This window comes from Cryptomeria japonica, chromosome 7 (assembly GCF_030272615.1).
Source record: "Cryptomeria japonica chromosome 7, Sugi_1.0, whole genome shotgun sequence".
NCBI classification, from domain to species: Eukaryota; Viridiplantae; Streptophyta; class Pinopsida; order Cupressales; family Cupressaceae; genus Cryptomeria; species Cryptomeria japonica.
This window is the reverse complement of record NC_081411.1, coordinates 552,775,997-552,796,565: the sequence shown is the minus strand read 5'-3', so window position 1 is coordinate 552,796,565 and position 20,569 is coordinate 552,775,997. Positions and strand designations below refer to the sequence as shown.

The window sequence follows — 20,569 nt, the reverse complement described above, 5'->3', positions numbered from 1 at the left end:
ACACATGAATGAACTTCCATAAATTTATCTTCACATAAAATTAGAGTTAATACAGCCACTACTTCCATTCTGTTGTGGTCAACTTACAATTATGATAAGCATGAAATGTGGAATTAGAACGTCACTGAACTAGAATGGCTGGAAATTTATGTTTTTTTTCTGATATTTTGAAACAGAGCAAAGAGAACAATAAACTAAAAATTGAAAACAAGTACTCCAAAACCCTAAACAACTGTAATGTCCCCTTTTAAGATAACTTGGAATATCGGGACAATTACATCAATATTAAGTAAGAGGGAACAATGCATAATACTTCTATCTTATGCTGAGATCGATGATCTAATGGAAGGGAAATATCGAACTCATATACTTAACATGATGCCTGTGTAATGTCCCCTACTAGGGTTTGGTCTATTTAACCTATAATTAATCTATTTCAATGCACTTATGACTTAAACAACTTGATTAAGAGCCAAGTCTATTCTATCTTTCTTTAGTCTATTAAGTACTTGCTAATTTACCATACTAGAACAACTTGATTAAGCGCCAAGTCTATTCTATCTCTCTTTAGTCTATAAGTACTTGCTAATTTACCATACTAGATAATTAATCTTATTCTGATTTATTTATATATCATTTGCATATTTATTAAATACTAGATACATGAATTATTATGCATTACTGTACAGCAGTTTCTAAAAGATATTATATTAATATCTATTATTATATTAATATTTATATTTATATTAATATTTATATTTATAACCCTTATATTATTCCTTATTCTAATTTGAATATATATATATATATGAATTAAACAATATTACCAATAATTTATGTGTTAGCTAATAACCTATCATATAAATTATTAATTCTACCACTGCCTAAAAGCACTAACTATATTAGTGGTTGTAAGAGCAGACAGGTCTGACATGTGTCAGATCTGGTCTGCCACAGTATACAAATTTAAGAATGGCTGCCATACATATTGCAGTCTATATTAGTATTACTATTAAGTTTTGCATTAAAACATTATCGGGTTTCATATATAAAGCATGCATATTAAGCACAGCACCAAGAACAAGGATGTTTACCACCTATCAATGAATATGGATCTGCATATGATCATAATCTCTTATTCTTCGATCTCCTCCTCTATCCCTTCCCTCATTTGAGTGTGTTTGAACTTGCTCTTATACAGCTCAAACCAATAAATGACATCCTTTTAAAGTTGATGAGACATCTCTTGTCATAATTAGACTTCTTCATAACCATTGGTTTACTTCCCAAGGATACCAATTATACTTCATATTATGATTGCTGTGTAATTGTATGAAAAGCAACCGTTGCCACCTTTAGTTAGATCGGTTTTAGACATATTGGTAATTTATTATAATCCTTGTATTTAATTATCACATATGTCGACTTTGCCTTGGTCAATATTCTTTGACCGCGCCTTACTAACTCTCATGCTAGCAATAGTGGTTATATTAATTTCATTTACAAATCGCGCCTTGAAATGATTGATGCTTGTTACCAGATTTGCTATCTTGAACCCCATTGCTATTATGTGTTGCTAGTCGATAATCTTGGTACTATCAATGATCGCCTTTCTTAGCAGCGACTCGATAAGTGATCAATATTGTCATCTCATTCATAGTGTCTTGATCATTAACCTTGCCACGTAGATCATTATTTTTTAGAAAGATGGCCTCTCAAACTATCGTGCCTTACATCGGGAAGACACTCAAATCATAATGAGCTATATACAAATCACACCATTCCATTCTTTATTCTTCATCGGGCTTCCTTAATAATAATTTCGAATTTTCCCAATGGTTTTGCAATGAGGGCTATCTACTCTTATATTTGGTCAAGATCCCCTATGATAACACCAAATATCGGGTACGTTATGAAGACACTCTCATTGTTCATCCGAATCATTGGGGGGTGAAAGGTGTCGTATTGTGTTTGAAATACTTATTCTTTTGTGTGTTCCGTCAACTTACAACAAGGAAGTATTGAGTTGGCTACAAATGTTATTTGTTGTGCCATCCAACAATATTAGCGATACTTGTTATTAATAATAAATATTAATATGTATTAAAATAATAATATTTAATAAATAAATAAATAAATTTCAAATAATCATTCATTGTTAATTATTATATTGATAATAATAATTGTTGCTTCATTTAGGATATATAACGATCAAGGAGGGGACATGACAGCCTGTTCCAAACAACATGTCTCTAACCAACACGTCTCCCCCCACTTAGAACGGTCAAGCATTAACACGTCTAAAAGACTAAGTTAACACGTTTTAACAAAGAGTCAATTCATATTTAATCATAACATAGAACTGATTTATATATTAACCAATTCATATATATTAAGCATTACATAGAATCGATTCATATTAATTATCTCATAGAATCGAATCATATAATAGTTGATTCATATACATAATACAATGTATATTAATTAGTGAACTAAGTTGACTCGGTTAGTGTAATATATTCAATATATCTATTTTATGTTTTAATGGTAAAACTTCTTTAATAGTTAATATAATATTAATAATTGAAATATGAACGTTACATTAAAATAAAACAATAATAATAAATAATAATCATAACAAATAATAAATATTAATAATCATATATTAAAGGAAAATCGTGAAGTCTCATAAATGAGACGATTTTCCAATATTATTGAATGTTAATTAATAAATGTTTTAATAATCGTCTTTATTTAATCCCATGTCCAAAGAGGGGTTATGACAACAACTTTTCATAAAATTCTTCAAGATTTGATTGGAGTAGCATTTACACTAGTTTGTATGGTGTTCAAAGCTTGAGAAGCTATCACCCTCCCCCATATACCAAAATCAATCACAAGGGATTTCTTGTTTGCACCCAATAGCACATTGCTAGGTTTTAAAGCAGTATATTTAAGCCTTGGAAAATTAAATCGGGGTGACTGATTGTACAATCAAATTTTTTTGGCATAGCTAATATTTGATCTCAATCGTAGACTATGTTGTAAAATCATTTGAATGAGGTAGCTCCAGCCATGATAGGCTGAATTAAAATGCTTTTGCAGATTAGATTCTTGATCACAATGCCACGTTAGAAAGACTTTGGGTGGACACATTCCAAAACAGTTGTGGTAGCGTGAAAATTAAATGCAATAGGTATCCAAGTGAAATCAATGGTGGAATTTATCGCTTCAAATGGCATTTGGCAAAAGAAGAGAGAAACAACACTAACATTTGCAAAAGCCGCCCTGCAAATGTCACATTTCAGGCAAAATAAGCTCTTCACTTGCGGGTAAAGCAAAAAAGGCAAGAACCACGATTGAAATAAGTTAAATTCTACATTTTTTACCCTATTGGACAAATACCCCTCTATACCCCATGTGCAGCACATTGCCTTGATCTAACCCTAGAGCACATTGGAAAACTTGAATGGGTTAAGGAGGTATTGCAAGACGCTTGCACAATTACCAAATTTATCTATAATCACATGAGGGTTTTGTGTATGATGTGCTCTTTCACAAAGGGCAAGGAGCTAGTTCGAACAAGGGTGACAATATTTGCAACGCACTTCCTTGCACTAAAGACTCTTTGCCAACAAAAAAAAAAATTGAAATGAATGTTTGTTTCAAACGAGTGGATGGATTCTGGCATTACAAATCAAGCAAATGGCATAGAAATGGCAAAATACATGTATTCTACTAGTTTTTGGGATGCGGCTGAACAAGTTGTAGAATTTTCAGAGTCCCCAATAAAAGTCTTGAGACTAATGTATGGGGCTAAATCCCCCATGGGATATTTGTATGAGGCTATGGATAGGGCCAAGGAGGTGATGAGGTAGAATGGAAAATAACAGGGATAAGTATATGCCATTGCAAGACATAATTGAAAGATGGGATCAATAGATGCACTATCGTCTCCATGTTGCGAGATACTTTCTCAATCCAACGTTGTTTTATAACTCTTCATTCAGAGATCTTGATGCTAAGATCACACAAGACTTGTTCACATGCACGGAGAAAATGTTTCCAACCTCGTAACATTTGCATGAAACTATGGCAAAGTTGCAAATGTACAAGTAGGCAAAGGGTTTTCTCTCTTCTGAGGTTGTTGTGGAAGGCAGAAAGACCTTCCAACCAAGTACACTCTATAGATTTTTGACATTCTCTTTATTTTGTGGACATGATCATTAAGTGTGTATATTCTTACATGATATCATCTCTATATAATGTGTTTTTCAGCACAATGGTGGGGATTTTTTGGGTGACGAAACCAAAAATCTTAGGTGGATGACGATACACATTTTAAGCCAGCCATGCAACTCATCTGCTTGTGAGCCTGATTGGAGTGTTTTTGAACAAATACATTCCAAGAAACATAATCACCTAACACAACAACAGATGAATGACTTGGTGTATGTTCCCTGTTTACTGCTATATCTGATAAATTAAACAAAAGAAGTAACAATAGAGATGGCAAATGCATACAAGGAGTAAAATGTATCTTTATTCGCACATGAAATTATTACAGATATGAAGACCAAAGATGTTCGGCCAAGGATTACAGTTGATCTGACTCTATCATACTACCTTCCTTGACGTACACAATATATTTAAAGGACCCGATGGTTGCCAAGAGGAACACGATCGTGAACCAACCGATGCTTATAAATACCCAAGAGTGACAAATGAACAATTAATACATTGTCAGATAACCAATATTATCGAACATAATAATAGAAATTGTATGCTAACTACATCATCACCCCCAAAAGAAAAAATCATCTTCCAAATGACAAGTAAACATCAAGTAATATTCAGCAAGACTAATGACAAGAATGTAGACAATGACTTGAATTGTGCAGACTCAAATTTGTAGTGTACTTTAAAATTCAAATGGGGTCTAGGAGCAACACCCCTTGTGGAGTCAAGGGACAACGCGCTTCATGGGGTCCCAAGGCGGGGTCGAGGGGCAAAGCTCCCACCGCCAAACCCAAATTAAGATCTTCAGAACCACACAAAACTCCGCCGTGCACATCCTTTTTTTTATTTTTAAGACACCAAAAGAAGTGTTGATAAAGTCAAAAAATAGAGATTCCAAGTCAATATTATGATCAAGTTGTACTCTCCATTCCAAATTTAATGATCGTATTTTCTATGCTCATTGCATAGGAGCCATACAAAGGGGACTAATAGCCGTATGATAGTAGAGTACCCGAATTGTTGAGGCCGTACATAGGAATTGTATACTAAGATGATGCCACCATACAAATTGAATCGAAACTAAGTGTCTTGTAAGGAACAAGATCTATATGGCTCATACCAAGAACAAATGATGATGTTGAATGGTATAAGAATAATACCAATGTCGTAGTGTTAGAGGATGTCGTACTGTAAGAGGATGTCGTACTGTTGTAATGTGAAGTCATCATAAGGGGTCTAAGCATACAAGATGGCCAAAGATGGGCAATACAAGAGAAAGATAAGACTATCGTATGGTGTAGGAACGAGGTGAAGGCCGTATGGAAGGAGCATCAAGGTGTCATATGGGAAGCACGGAGGACTGTCGTACAGTGGGCAACTTAACATGTACATTATGGAATGGAGGCCACAGGCGAGCAGTACAATGTTGTCGTACAATGCAAAAGGGGAAATGACACTTTCGTACATGGGGTGTCGTACAATTATGAACAGAAGCCGTATGGACTTTAGAAATTATCAAACAGTTTAGAAAGCACACCATACATCGAGTGAACAATACATAAAGCCTTACAATATACAGTGAAACCTATCTTCGTAACTATGGAATCCAAACAGGGTAAGATATCCAACGTCGTATGGTAGAGATTGGAGGTCGTACAGAAAGAACACGAGGCTCCCTTGACAATGATACTGTTGTACGAGGTAGAACCTTTCATACACAATGTGCATTATTTTTCTCACTTATCAGGTCCCCTTTAAATTTGATAATTTTTTCAACTACATTAATTTTGCTTTCCATTTTCCATCCCTCCTAATCCTCTCCTTTTCCTATGAATTTCCAATGGAGTTGACTTCCCTTGACAATTATTATATGCTTTGCATTACATATTTTTCTCTTTGTACTATCAAATGTATCGTTCATAACTTTACATGCTTTCATTGGTTGCTCTTCACCGAGATTCAAGGAAATTACATGTTGACGGAAATACCTCATAATCCTCCATTTGCCAGTGAAATAGTGCATTCAGGGAACTTGTCTCGTCCTTAGAACAATCTTCTACCTTGAGAACCCCTTCATTATTGGGTTCCATGCCTTTTCTTCCTTCGTCCATACTCGACCCTTCATCTTCAAATTCTAATTCAGAGGATGCCAATTCTTCACTCACCATCTGATTTTTCAAGTCGATGACATACTTCCTCCCTTCACTCCTGATCACGAGTGTGTTCCGCTTTCAATTATGGTTCGCCTCCACAATAATCAACCATCCACTCCCAAGTTGTGGGTCATACGCCTTCTTTTGCAACGGGATGACTACTAAGTCCAAGATAAATTGTTGTCCCAATCATTACTTTTTGTGCCATCAATATCCCCAATGACTTAATGCCATATTGGTCGACACCTACCAAGTGGAAGGTTGGTGGCCAGAGTGTTGGCTTCCCAGGCATTTTTAATTAGCTTCTAGCAATACGTTTACTCTCGAGCCTCCAGCAACAATGGTGTTTATTAGCTTCTTCCACATTATTTCCATCTCGACGATGGTCGGCTTCCTCCCAATGCTAATTGTCGAAAACATGGGATCAACGGATTGGTTACCTTCGAATGGTGGTTTTGCTGTTGGTTCCTCTTGTGGCTTACATTCGTTCTAGCCAACTGTGTTGTCCCTAACGATGTTGGTAATTGCCATTCTCAATTGCGGCATAGTTTGAAGGTTTGCCACCTTGATGGGTATGATTGTCTGTAGCACCTATCGAATTATGTTCTTCTTTGACTTCAATCACAATGACGTACTTGCAGTTTCGTTGGAGGTTATTCGTTCCTTCACCAACACTTGTTCTACTTCTTCTTTGGCTTCTCAAAGTTGTTCCTTCTCTATACGAGGGTCCAGATACACCGCCTTCTTTGTCTCTACTCTTGTGATTGCCAAAACTGCCTCATCTTGTTCAACATAGTAATACCTTTTTGCTTTGGGAAGTTGGCATCTTCATGGTCACCTACACACCATTTGCACAATAATTGTACATTGTCTTTTTTATTCTAGCAATCTCTCACAAAGTGTCCCCATTTGCTACATTATCGGCACTGTATGATAGGACATCCTCTAGATTCGTACTGTATTTGATTCCGTGCTCATTGATTTCCTTAACTGTCTGGCGATACATTATGTGGTTTCAATGGAGTAGACCCTCCCTATGTGAAGAGTACTTGTGCACTTCTTGTCTTCAAATTATATGGACACTCCTAGACTAAATGACCCATCACTTGGCAAATCTCACAAAACATCTTTCTAGGACAATTGCCTTTCGTGTGCCCCTCAATTTTGCACTCAGTACACCATAGTTCATTAGTCTCTTTATTGGTTCCTTTCTCTACCATCAAATATTTCATCATTTTTATCATATCCCCTCATAGGGCCTAAACCGCTTTGGATTCTTCGTCACTGTAGTCATCCATGCTCTCATCATCATCAATCTTCCTTTTTCCTTGAGAGGATGTTTTGGATTCGCTCTCAATGTCCATCGCCCAATTATACATATCAATGTACAATGACGGAGGTACCACTTTCTTTTTCTTTCTCAACGAAGGGATCAATCCCTCAATGAACCACCTCTTCTTCAACCCGTCAAATGGCTAGTTCTCCATCTTACTCAACAACTCCTTGAGCCTACGATTGTATGCTTGTACATTCTCATGCTTCCCTTGTTTGGTATTATAGATTTCAAGAACAATTTCATTATCATCTCATAGGAGTTTAAACTCTACCTGGGACACCTTCAGCTTTTCCCAAGATTTTGTGTTTATCTTCTAGTTCTCAGAACTAGTCGATGGCTATTCCTCGTAATGTTGTAGTAAATGCCCTCAACCAGTAGTTTTTATCTAGTTGACCATTTGCCAGCCAAATGGTTTCGCACATCTTGGAGTGCCTCAAGATCCTCTAACCTACTCTTTATGAACTTCGGCAGTTTTTGCCGATCCACATTCGAAATTGCTGGAGGAGTCACCATCTTTCTCGCCTACTTACTCCCTTATGCGTCGGGCCTGGGTGGACTATTTCAACCGCTACATTTCGGTGCTTTCCTTGCACTCTTAGCCACGCATGCATCCTCTACACGTCCGCCTCCAGTGTCCCCAACACTCCATTTACTTCCAAGCTCTAACTCGTTCCAGTGCTCCCTCCATCCAGGAGTCTACGATGCGGATCCTACACTTCTCAGTTCCCCTGAGATGGATAGACGGCGGAAATGTCTATGAGTTTAAGATTTCCCTCCTCGTTCTCCTTGTCCGACATTGACTATACAGACATATGGTCTAATCGTCCAACTAGATTTTCCTCAAATGCTTCTCATAATCTTCTACTTCATTCTCTTTGTTTTACAATCCTTAAAGATCACCTAATTGCTTGGTCTCAACCACCCTATGACCTCTTCTTGCCTTTATTGGGATATAAGGGCATCAATCACTAAAAGTTGACCCGATTTCTTTTAAGGCAACGACACCAAATGTTTACAACTATATTTGAAAAATTAAATGGAAGTAACAATAGAGCTGACAATGCATACTAGGAGTAAAATATATCTTTATTCGCACATGAAATTATTACAAAGAAGAAGACCAAAGATGGTCGACCAAGGATTACAGTTGATCTGACTCTATCATACTACATTCCTTGACATACACAATATATTTAAAGGACCCGTCGATTACCAAAAGGAACACAACCGTCAACCAATCGACGCTTATAACTACTTGAGAGTGACAAACGAACAATAAATACATTGTCGAATAACCAATATTATCAAACATAACACTAGACATTGTATGCTAACTACATTCATCACAACCTCTGCTTGAAGCTAAAGAAATTTCAAGTTAAGACTTCTAATATACTTGTAGTCAATTAAAATTGTATTCATTGTGATTTTCACTTGAAGGCAAAGACTAATTTCTACATGGTCAAAACAAGAACTATTGAGGAAGACAAGCCAATTGACCTTGACGAGATTGATCCAAAGTCTAAGTGGATTGTTGGTGATGATGACTATCTTGAGCCTAATGATTTTGAGATCCTCACGGAGGCCAACGCAGATCCTCATGTTATTGAATGAGCTAGGACAAGTTCTCACCCAAGAGCTTCAACATTTGGACCTCATACTCTAGCATGTTAATGGCTACAATTGATTTTTTGGAACATTGTGCATAGTTTGCAAGTTGACTTTGTACAAAGTCACAAACTATATTGCAATTAACATTTTGACAACTATCACCATCTAGTTATTATTTATGTTGTTGCAATATGTTTTGTATAATGCAATCAGCAATATGAATATAAACAACAAAAATCTAGTTTCTACAATTTGTGGATTGAACTCTCTACTTTATTTGCTCTAAATATCTCTATACTATAGAAATGCCCATAAATTTTTTTAAAAATAGTTTTTGACTCTTTTTCTTCAATTTTTTATGTTTTTTTATAAATCCAAATTTTTCCTGACTTTTTCAAAAAAAAAAATTATACTTTTGATTTGTCATTTCCCCAAATGATTTTTGCTACTATGCCAAAAATCTTACCAAAATCTCTAGATACCAACACCGACCCATCAAAAACAAAATATATACCTGCTTTGAAAAGGCACAAGAACCCAAAGTTTGGCGCATGATTTGGAGTTCAAATTTTACTTTTTTTTTTTAATTTATTTGTTTTTTTTTTAATATTTATTCACCAATATATTTATAATGGTGTTGAAAAACACCTTTATTAGTTTGGGAGCTGGCCAACCTAACTGGGAAGGGACATGACATATTATAAGTGCATTCACTTAGCTACAACAACCTAAAATATAAATATTGTGGTCCTAGTAAAAATTGGCCAAGCACAAAGTTTTATATATAAAAAAGCACATTAATTAGCCATGAATTGTATAAAGTGAAAAATGAGGGCCCCTTTGTCAATACAAAAATTAAAAGAAATGGTCCTAAAAACATTAAAATGGACTACAATATAGTAAAACCACTAAGCAAAAGCGAGTGACCATATGCATTACATCCGGACTCTTTGAGAAGATACATGCTTATGAACTCATGCCATCCACTTACTTTTGCAACATTGAAGTAAGGTAAATTGGAGTTGAAGCCTAGAATAAAGGTCGGTTGCTGAGTGGAATTCGTAGAGGACTTCCATGCAATGGATGCTGTCAAGGATGAGCACTTTTCAAATCTCTCTACCGCATGGCTTACATTTTGAAATTCAGCCTGCCACAAAAGATTCCAACAAAGATCTACAATGTCAATAATGATAACATATATCCTAAGTAAACATTTTTAATCAAATAGAGATATATATTTTGAAATTATACCAAAATGCTATCAACCAACCAAGAGTACAAAAACTAAACAAACGGCAAATAACCAGAAAGACAACAAATCATGTCAAGTATTAATGTTTAACATGATTTTTGCATTATGCATAGAAGTTATCTAGTATTGCATACAAATGAAATTTAAAGATGAAACAAATGCAGAGAAAAAACAATAAGACCATATCAATATGCAATGCTCCATCAAGTCCCCTCTTGACAAGATGTATATGTGTGTGAAACGAAAATAGGGACACATATAAGCATCCTCAATATCTGAGAAACACAAATTGACAAGGAAAAAAGTTAGGGGACAAGAACAGTGACCCATGACAAAAGGGTGGGAACACATCACCATGAAAAATAGGAAATCATATACATCACGATTTTGCAGGTTTTGAGACAAAAACTGGAAATATTTTTCAGTCTCATGCAGGCATCAATGAGTAGGACAGGAACCAAGATAAGTACAACATAACAAAGATTCTTGTAAAGTTGAGTGCATACATCAGAATGCAAGTTACAGATATAAGCTATTATTTTGACACGTTACATGTTCAACTCCCTTTGGAAGAAAAAACTTATTCAGAAACCACTTAATAGTTAATATGCCTAATGTCCAAAGAAGAACGCACTAACAACATGAGACAAAGAATCCATCAAACAATTTACCTAAGCTTCACATAGGTGGTTAAGCTACTTCTTGATATAATTCTTACACACAATTTGTGATAAGTAAACATTGTACATACAAATCCTTGATAGCAGCCAAGATATGGAAGATTGTAGGAGTGCAAGCACCACAAAATGGGAGATGCAAATCAAAATCAGAATGTTAACCTCAGCTCTAAATGGTCATTGAGTCACTTCCAATGTCAATTATTGTATCTATGATGATCAAGCATTATGTATGCTTATCACAGATGGAACACATTCACAACACAGAAAAACCTTCTGTAACCCTTGATAATGGCTATAAATAATAAATTATAAAGAACAGTACGCATTTGTTACATTTAAAGTGAGATGATGATGTTTACCCTTTCGTATTTGGCCTGTACTAAATAAGAATATATCACTCACTCCACAGATATTCTAAAATTCCTATAAAGGATTTCTCCTTATCATTCCCCCATTTAACAGAGTGCAATTCATAACACAACAGTTAAACTATTCTTAATGTAGAACTATCTTTTTGAGAATTTCTGTAACCCTGAAAAAGCTGATTTAAGGGCAAAAGATTGGACAGCCATGAATATAATAAAATACTAACAGCAAAACCAATTATACTTATACTTGGTATTCAGATGACAAAAATATCACATTCCCATATGGAATCCTAAAATTGCCCCTGTGGAATGCAATAAACTTACCATTTACATAAGTCTTTCTAGACGATTTAAAAATCTTATGCCTATTCAATTTTTTAAGGAAAGAGATAATTCTTCACAAAATTCACTATAAACATAAATTATATCCATATTGATAATTGTTTACAAATATTCTGCTCATATGAGGATCAACATGAGACCAATACAAGCTCTTGCACGCACAACAATAAGATTAATACTAGCTCCTTTCGAGCAACCATACTAGAAATCACCTACGGAAGACCAAGAGTCAAAACTTAAAAATTCACTTATGTAGAAACCACATCCACACTAGAAGCCAACTATGAAAGATCAAGAGTCACGACTTAGAATTCCATATTAGATGTTCCTTTGAGAATTGAACTTGGTCTCCACAATGAGAACTCAATGTTTCAACCAATTAAGCTCAACCCCTTCGGCAAACATAAATTGCATGTTATAAAAGTTGACAGTCAAATATCATTCTTTGATGTGGATAGCATCTTTCTACATTTCTATCAAATTTATAACTGGTAAGCTAGCTTGACTTATAGTTCAAATGCATTCAAGCTATACATGTCAATTACAAATTATGGTTCTGCTCCATAACCGTTACCAGTGCAATCTGAATATGAATACAGAATGGTTTGATGTAGAGACCTCCATATTATTAAAATATTAAATTTCATAATTACAATAAATCTTCACATAATTAAGAAAAACATTTTATCAATTAATTCATTTTGCTCAACATACCAAAACGTAGTTACATAAAGTTATAACTTGACACAATGTTTAATACAATTCAACACAATATATGAATTACATGTGCCAAAAGATTTACAAATCATAAGAAATTACTTATGGTTACAAAAGACCTCAAAGTCATATACAATGAATTATATAATACAAAGTTGAATATCATCTTGACAGGGTGTAATATCCCCACAAAAAAAAATTGAAATTTAGCAGTTTACAACACAACAAGGACCTGTTAGGGTTAGCAGTGAAAATGCAATAATTCTGAAAACTGCAACCCTTCCACTTTCTCATCACAAAGTGCCCAATCTGGGAAGGTGAGAGCATACAGTGTTGAGGGGATCATTAGTTGCAAATACTGAAAATTATTACAATACTTGGGCGGCAAGCCAGCCCCTTCCGCTTATACAGCAAGTGATGGAAATTCAGAAACTTCATGGCGGTAAACCAGACAAGAACAAACCAAACAACTGAACAACAATCACTCAACCACTTATGCAACGGAAGGACTGGAAATGAAGATTACTAACAACTCCATCGCTTATTCAGCAGAAGGACAACATTACAATCAACTCAACCACTTATGCAATGAGAGGACAACATTACAAATAGAGATAGGCGGCATGGCCAGCCTCTTCCACTTATGCAGTGGGGAGTACAAGTAAATTGCAGCAAAGGGATTGATCAGTACTACTGAAACAATCTTATAGTAATGAATTTTGCAACTACCGTCAGAACAAGAGAATTATCAACTCTAATAGAAGGAAAGTTCTACTGGAGATTACAATGGAAAGCACTAAAATTGCAACCCAAACACACACTTAATCAAAACTGAAATGAAACTATCAGCAACACCAACAAATGAACCAGCAACAATGAAATGCACACAACTCACTCAAAACTCCACCAAACAACTCCAAACCGGTGGCAAATGAATGCTGGAAGATAGGCAATCAGACCTCCAGCTCAACATCCCCATCAAATCACCACTAAAAATGCTACACGCTGCCCTAGGGTTGGCTAGAAATGTACAGCCAACAGGGAAGTTCGATCAACAAGAGAAAATGCACACCAAACCACTTGACACGAGCCTCCAGATGATGAATTGTCCAACAGAGAGGCTTCCAACGAGCTATTACCCAAAACAAACAGTCACTCGAGTAGGAAGATATGACTGAAAATCACCTACAGCCACTCCAAAAACCAGCAAACTAGAAACACACCCAACACACCAAAACTGAAAATCTTTCAATCTCTTTGATTAGCACAATCTATCTCTTTGGATGAAAGATAGTCACAAATAATCAGCTAGGTACTGTCTTTCAAGCACCTAACTGATGGTTGCTAGGAAGCTCTCAACTTCGATGCTCAATTCTGGCAGCATAACATTATCATTCAACAAGCATACCCAAACGAGAGCTCAACACTCTTATTTATAGATTTTGGAGGCTCAAATTCAAATTCAAATTCCACTCACATGGCACCCAAATTCAATTAGTACTTCATTTCACCTCCTTAGCATAATTCGCCCAACTCAGATTCACCCTTAATCGCCACTTTTGATTAATATAATGCTTATAAAATAACATTTGATGGAATTGCACTTTGGCGTCTCAATATGAAGGTGGAATATTTCACCAAATTGACTTGGGATAAAAATAATATTTCCCTTCTCTAAGTTGTCCAAGATCATGGCAGGGTCATCTTATTAGAATTTGCCAATAATGTGTAAAGTGAGCGCTCAACAATGACTTTTTAAATAATAATATAACTTAGGCAATCTTACTTAGAAAATCGTCCACTTGCCTTAAGTTATATTTTAATTAAAAAACACCATGTCAACCCTTAATTAAAAAACACCATGTCAACCCCTTAAAGTCATAACACAAATTAGGCCTAGGCCATGGGCAATAATAAAGTATTAAAAAATACTTCTACTACCAAATACTGAATACTACCAAAACGAGCTGAGGCCAAGGTACTAAACTGCATTGCAGAAAATAGTCATCTAAGTTTGAACACAGGATCCTACCAAAAATAATATTGCCAGAAATAGCCACTGAGATGAGCTGCAAAACCCCTGCCAAAAACAGCATTGCTAAAAATAGTACTTACTATAAATAGCATACTGCTAAAAATAGTAAGTGTTTTCAAAGTGATTTTATCCTTAATCTAAGGAGTTGTCGTACTTACTAAAAATAGTAAGTCCAAAAAAGGTCTTCAGATTGATTTGCATGTTATACCATCGCAAAGGTCTCAAAAAAACCCAGAGAATTTTGTTGCTTCCACCACCACTTACTAAAAATAGTAGGTCGGTCAAACTCCATTGCTTGCTATGCATGTACCCTCATTGCGAAGTTTCCTGAAAACCCAGAAGGAATCTAGAATCAGAACTGTAAAATTCCAACATGCAAGCCACCAAAACAGCCAAAGCATCCTCCTAGAAAATAGGAAACCCTAATTTATGCCTCTAATTGACCAACGGGTCTTGAAATCGGCCAACAGTCCCCAAAACCAACTAAAGCGGAAAAGGGGACATTACACAGGAACTCACAGCATCTATCTCCCACGCTTACATCATGTGCGAGAACACTGATGGAGTGCTTTACCGCCCAACCGTGAAGCATTTACGCTTCCCCGGAGTTTCCTAACATGAAGAACCGTTAACCCTACACGAAGAATTCTAGCAACTTGAACCTAGCAAGGGATGGAATCTAATGCAGCTTAGTGTATCTACAATCTATGAACCTATTGTATTGACACTAAGATATGGAAGAGAGTAAAAATATAATGATTCACTTAGCAAGCATATACTAAGGAATCAATAAAACTTTGCCCCAAAGATTTTTTAGGACCGACTACCAGCAGATGAGTTAAGCAGAGACTCAAACCTGTCTGGAAACTCATCCTTCTCTTTCACTCCATATTCGGCACCCATCCAATACACATTGAAAACACAACAATGCATAAAAAATAGGCACCAAGCATACATATCACTCCTTGGAACACATCAAAGCATACACGAGCTTGCAACATGCTAATGCATCTATGCAGTATGAATACAAATGCACATAGGAAAATACATAGTCACACAAAGACACATATGTGCTAAGGAGTGCATCAATATATGCATTTTAAAAATCTATATCACAAGAGCACCACATTTTGCAGCTATCTAGTTACCTTCAAACATGGGTATCTAAATATAACATATTAATACCAATTGATATACTTGTCAACAATGTAAAAAGAAATGTCTCATATAAGTAAATGCACATTCTTGCACACTTGTAGTCCAATTCAAGTAAAAGGTTCTCATTATTGTAAATCAACAAAACATGGAAAGCAATCAAGGCAGAGATGAGAATCAATCTATTAATTAAGTTGATGTCAATAAGATTTAATATTGATTCATCCATAATTGCATGACAACGTATACTCAATAACTAATTAGTGATCATTTAAGAGATGCATAAGGCTTATTATAAATTACTATCCGACAATAGATTTGAACAACATTTCGCCCATATTACATTCTCATAGCATAATTCTACTAAGAGATTTGGAAGTGATATTCTAGGTTAAAGACATTATTTAAAGGTCATGATGAATCTCCTCACAAATATAGGTAATCATAGATACTTGTACGTACTTGAAATGTAATGTCCCCATTTTGAATAAGAATTGATTAATTAATTTAATTAATTAAGTTTTCCAATTTATTGATATATTTTATGGATAGCTTGATCAATTATTTTAATTAATAATATTAAGTTAATTAATTATAAAGTTATCAAATAAATTAAATTAAAAGATGAATTTATTTTTAATTAATTTAATAAAAATGACTAATTAAATATTATTTCATAAAGTCACTTCTAGAAGCTTCTGGATGTTGGAGTAAAAAGTATAAAGGAAGATCAAAAGGAAGCTTCAAGGCAGATTGGAGAATTGATATTTGAATAGAATTGGTTTTGTAGAACCGAGAGGTGTCTGCAGACTACGGTCTTTGAGAACGAAAACTCCCATAGATTGCATAACTGAGGGAGTGGAAGACCTTCCGAGGGGTTGCAGCTGAGAGTGGAGGATAATTCAGTCCTTCACATTGTGCTTATTGAGGATTTCATAGCATTTTCAGGGAATAAGGGCATTGGATTACTTCAGCTCATCTTATTTGATACCTATATGCATCGAACTGCTTGTGGAGGCTAGGCGATCTCTTTTGAAGCATTGTGGAGGTGATTTGGAGTAAATCAATCAAACAGCTCATCTTATTTGATACCTATATGCATCGAACTACTTGTGGAGGCTAGGAGATCTCTTTTGAAGCATTGTGGAGGTGATTTGAAGGAGTAAATCAATCAAAATCAGATCTGAAGACAAGTTGCAGCAGACCTCCATAACCCACGATTTCATCCTTATCCCATCTTTGGAGCACCGAATCACACCGAGGGGGTCATTGCTTATTACAAGAGGGAGAGGTGATTCATTTAAGAGCAAATTGAGGGAGAATCAAGTGGAGATCAAGGCCTAATTTAATTCTGGAAAAAATTGAACCAGTCTGAAGATATTTCACTTTTTTATTCATAGACTCCCATTGAGGCATCAATTTGGTCATCTAAAATTGACATCTTGATTTGTGGAGAAGGGTGATCATTCTTGGAGAAAGAGTGGAAGCTTAGAAGCTGAAAAAATGATGGTTCTCAGACCTTTACAGCAGCAGCAGGGGCGATCTGATATAGGGGTGGAAATTGGACATTGAAGGCTCCAAAATTGTCAATATTGCTCTCTACATCAACTACCCAAGAAGGCGATTTGTTTTCCAGGTTCCTTTATCCACATTCCATGTACTTGTTTCCTGGTTATGTCTTCATGGCTGCCATGAATCTTCAGACTTTCTAAAAATCATTGATAGATTGCTAGGTGTTTGGCACATTGATTTGGTCATTGTAATAAGTCCATTTGTTCCAAAATTAAGGACTAATAAGGTTGCATCTTTTATCTAAACTTTCTGAGGATTCATACCAACTGTTTGTCAAAATGTCAGCATGCTGGAGTTATATGTTAAGGTGTCTAAAGTAGCCTCAAACTCTATAATATAGAATTAAATGCATCTTTGGTAAATGACCAACTCCATTAGAAGTCATTTATGGATGTTCTTTCATGAGAAACGTGTGTTTGTTGACCTCCATACCAATCTGATTTTCTGAGACAACACATCAGCAAGACATAAATTTATAACAGCAGGTTGGGAAGTCAATTGTTCGTAAATATTCCTTGTATTTTGAGTCATATCGCTACAGGGGATATTTCAGTGTTATAAGAGCTAAGATCCTGCCATCCTGTGATTGATGAGTGAAAGAGAAACAAGCTACTACAACAGGGAACAGCGAAGGCAGCAATACAACATTCCACAGGTAGCTGAAGTTGACACCTTTTCAGAGGCACTAAGGGAGAAGGAAAAAGACAAGGTTGCTCCTAACATGGCAGAGGAGGATAAAGATGCAAGAATGGAACGAAGATTTGACACCATGATTGACATGATGTCCCGGTTGCTAGGGAAAATGGATCAAATACATCAGCAACCTGAACAAATCCGAACAAGTAATTCAGAGGAAGACAGTGGAAGTGGTAGCCGGAATGAAGTAGAAGGAAGAGAAAGGACAGTCAGTCAGCGGGATGCCTACACTAGAGGATCAGCCTCTAGACCTCATTTTCCTACCTTCACTCCACGTGAAGAACAACCAAAGGTTGCTGCTGTACCTTATGCAGATGAAGCACGACAAGCCTACCTAGAATACACTACCTTACCTCCTAACTTGAGAGAGATGTGGTCTTTTGATCAATTTAAGAATCAGAGGGGTAGGAGGAATGGTGGGAGGAATGACTACCACACTCCAGCACGGAATGATTATCAGCATACTCTAGGGAAGATCACCATGCCTTACTTTGATGGGAGCAACAAATGTACAACTAGGTCATGGGTGCAGAAGCTTGACAGCTATTTGTCATTGAGACCGATGCCCGAAGAGGATGCTATTAGATTTGCCACCTTACATTTGGAGGGTGCTGCCCATGAGTGGTGGTATCATGGATTAACCACACTCGGTCATATACACATCACCACTTATGCTGAGTTCACAGACAGGTTGATAGAGAGGTTTGATCATAAGGATCTAGAAATGTACTTTAGAGATTTAGCACAGCTGAAACAGGTGGGTAACTTGGAGACATATATTGGTGATTTTTCAGCAAAGTTCCCAAACTCGGACTCGGCTCTAACTCGGCAAGGCTGACTCGGCTCATGACTCGGCTCGGACTCGGCAACGACTCGGCAAAATAAGAAAACCCTTGAAATTTAGAGATTTTTAACAATTTGAAACTTGTTTCATACACCCATTATTGAATTAAGCTTAAAGACACTATAACAACATCAATAGAAGCTAATTTGATCACATACATAAACATACATCCATCACATGCGTAGAAATGTAAATTGTAGCTGAAGGAATTAGAAAACATAGATATATAGAGTTATAAATGTTGTCCAATGTATATAAAATCCATGACTTCAAATGTTCCCAAACATATATGTAACTGTAAAGTGTAAACAAAAACAAGTCTATGGCTCAGTCTCTTGCTCGGCCTCGTCTATCTGCCTCCTAGAAAGGCATCTAAGGTAGGTCCTGGATGACTGAGTAGCCATAGTCTCTGCCTGTGATGTGCCAGTCTGAGTAGCCATAGGTGTTGTGCCTGATTGTGCTCTATCCTCCTCTGCCATAGCCACAGCCTCAGCCTCTCTGTCTGCCTGGTCAATCCACTCAAGGTCCTCATCAGTGAAGACTAGATCAGTGGCCTCAGTGAGCCAATCGAATTCGGGGTCGACTTCGTCTAGAGTGATCGGAGAGGAGTCAGCGTCCAAAATCTGTCTAGTCCTGAGGCAAAGATTGTAATGAACAAAGACTAGATAATTCAACCTCTCCACAAACAATCCATTTCGCCTCTTCGAGTGGATGTGCTCGAACATGCTCCAGTTGCGCTCACATCCAGAAGCGCTACATGGCTGGCTCAATATGCGGATGGCAATTTTTTGAAGGTTTGGGGTTGAAGGCCCAAACATTTGCCACCATCTATCTGAGATAAGGAAAAGAAAAAAACATTAGTCTAATTTCCAGCTTTAAAGGTAGATTATAAAATGAAAAATTAAAATAAATGTCATAAACTTTAGAATTTTCTACCTGGCTGCAATTTTGTCCGACCCTCTTTGCACAATTGGCTGGCAAAGATCGCCCCTACTGCATTATTAAATGCATCCATCTCGAGCAGTGTAGTTGTGGTAGTTGTGGTATCAGTGCCCATCCGTTGTACTACTGAATATAGCCCGCTAAGAACCTCCTCATCCACTTTGAAATTAGCACAGAAACAAAATGATGGATTGAGGTAATAAGTTGTTGCATGGATGGGCCTATGAAGCTGGTTATGCCATCTTCTATCAATTATGTCCCAAATGGGCCTATACTTATGTTTTTTTTGTTTTTTTGACTGCAAATTTTTAAGTGACGTCGATCGGGTCACAACCCTCGGACTCGGCGAGTCAGGGAGTGACTCACTGACTCGGCGAGTCAAGCGAGTCACGCCCCCTGACCCGTCCGACCGTGACCTGGCAGGAGTCACCCGGCCCGCTGACTAGCGTGACTCGCCGCGAGTCACGGAACTCTGTTTTTCAAAGATTGTCAGTTATGGTGCCTAGCATTAGCGAAAGGAGGTTGGTTGTCTTGTTTATGGAAGGATTAATGGAGCCACTCAGAGGCTGGTTGAAAGCCTTTGACCCACCTACACTACAGGAAGCAATAAAGAAAGCTAGGAGCATG

At 36.5% G+C, this 20,569-nt stretch overlaps 2 protein-coding genes across 3 annotated transcripts in view; both read right to left on the bottom strand.

Moving 5' to 3' along the window:
- The window catches only part of LOC131031135 (protein SEH1), a 203,589-nt gene that overhangs the window by 26,403 nt on the left and 156,617 nt on the right, over window positions 1–20,569 (bottom strand). For both annotated transcript variants that reach the window (XM_057962174.2, XM_057962173.2), the window contains one exon: window positions 10,331–10,486. In XM_057962174.2, coding sequence (XP_057818157.2) covers window positions 10,331–10,486 — 156 coding nt within the window. The remainder of the gene's footprint in view (window positions 1–10,330; window positions 10,487–20,569) is intronic.
- On the bottom strand, window positions 19,291–20,177 carry LOC131857186 (uncharacterized). Its single transcript, XM_059209392.1, has 2 exons — window positions 19,937–20,177; window positions 19,291–19,832 (listed from the first exon to the last, which is right to left on the bottom strand). The coding sequence occupies exons 1-2, from the start codon at window positions 20,055–20,057 to the stop codon at window positions 19,321–19,323; spliced, it is 633 nt and encodes a 210-aa protein (XP_059065375.1). The 5' UTR covers window positions 20,058–20,177; the 3' UTR covers window positions 19,291–19,320.

Coding starts and splice junctions, on each gene's coding strand:
- LOC131857186 (XM_059209392.1), bottom strand. CDS start 20,057: ATGGGCACTGATACCACAACTACCACAACTACACTGCTCGAGATGGAT. Junction 19,833..19,936: donor TCGGACAAAATTGCAGCCAG/GTAGAAAATTCT, acceptor TCCTTATCTCAG/ATAGATGGTGGCAAATGTTT.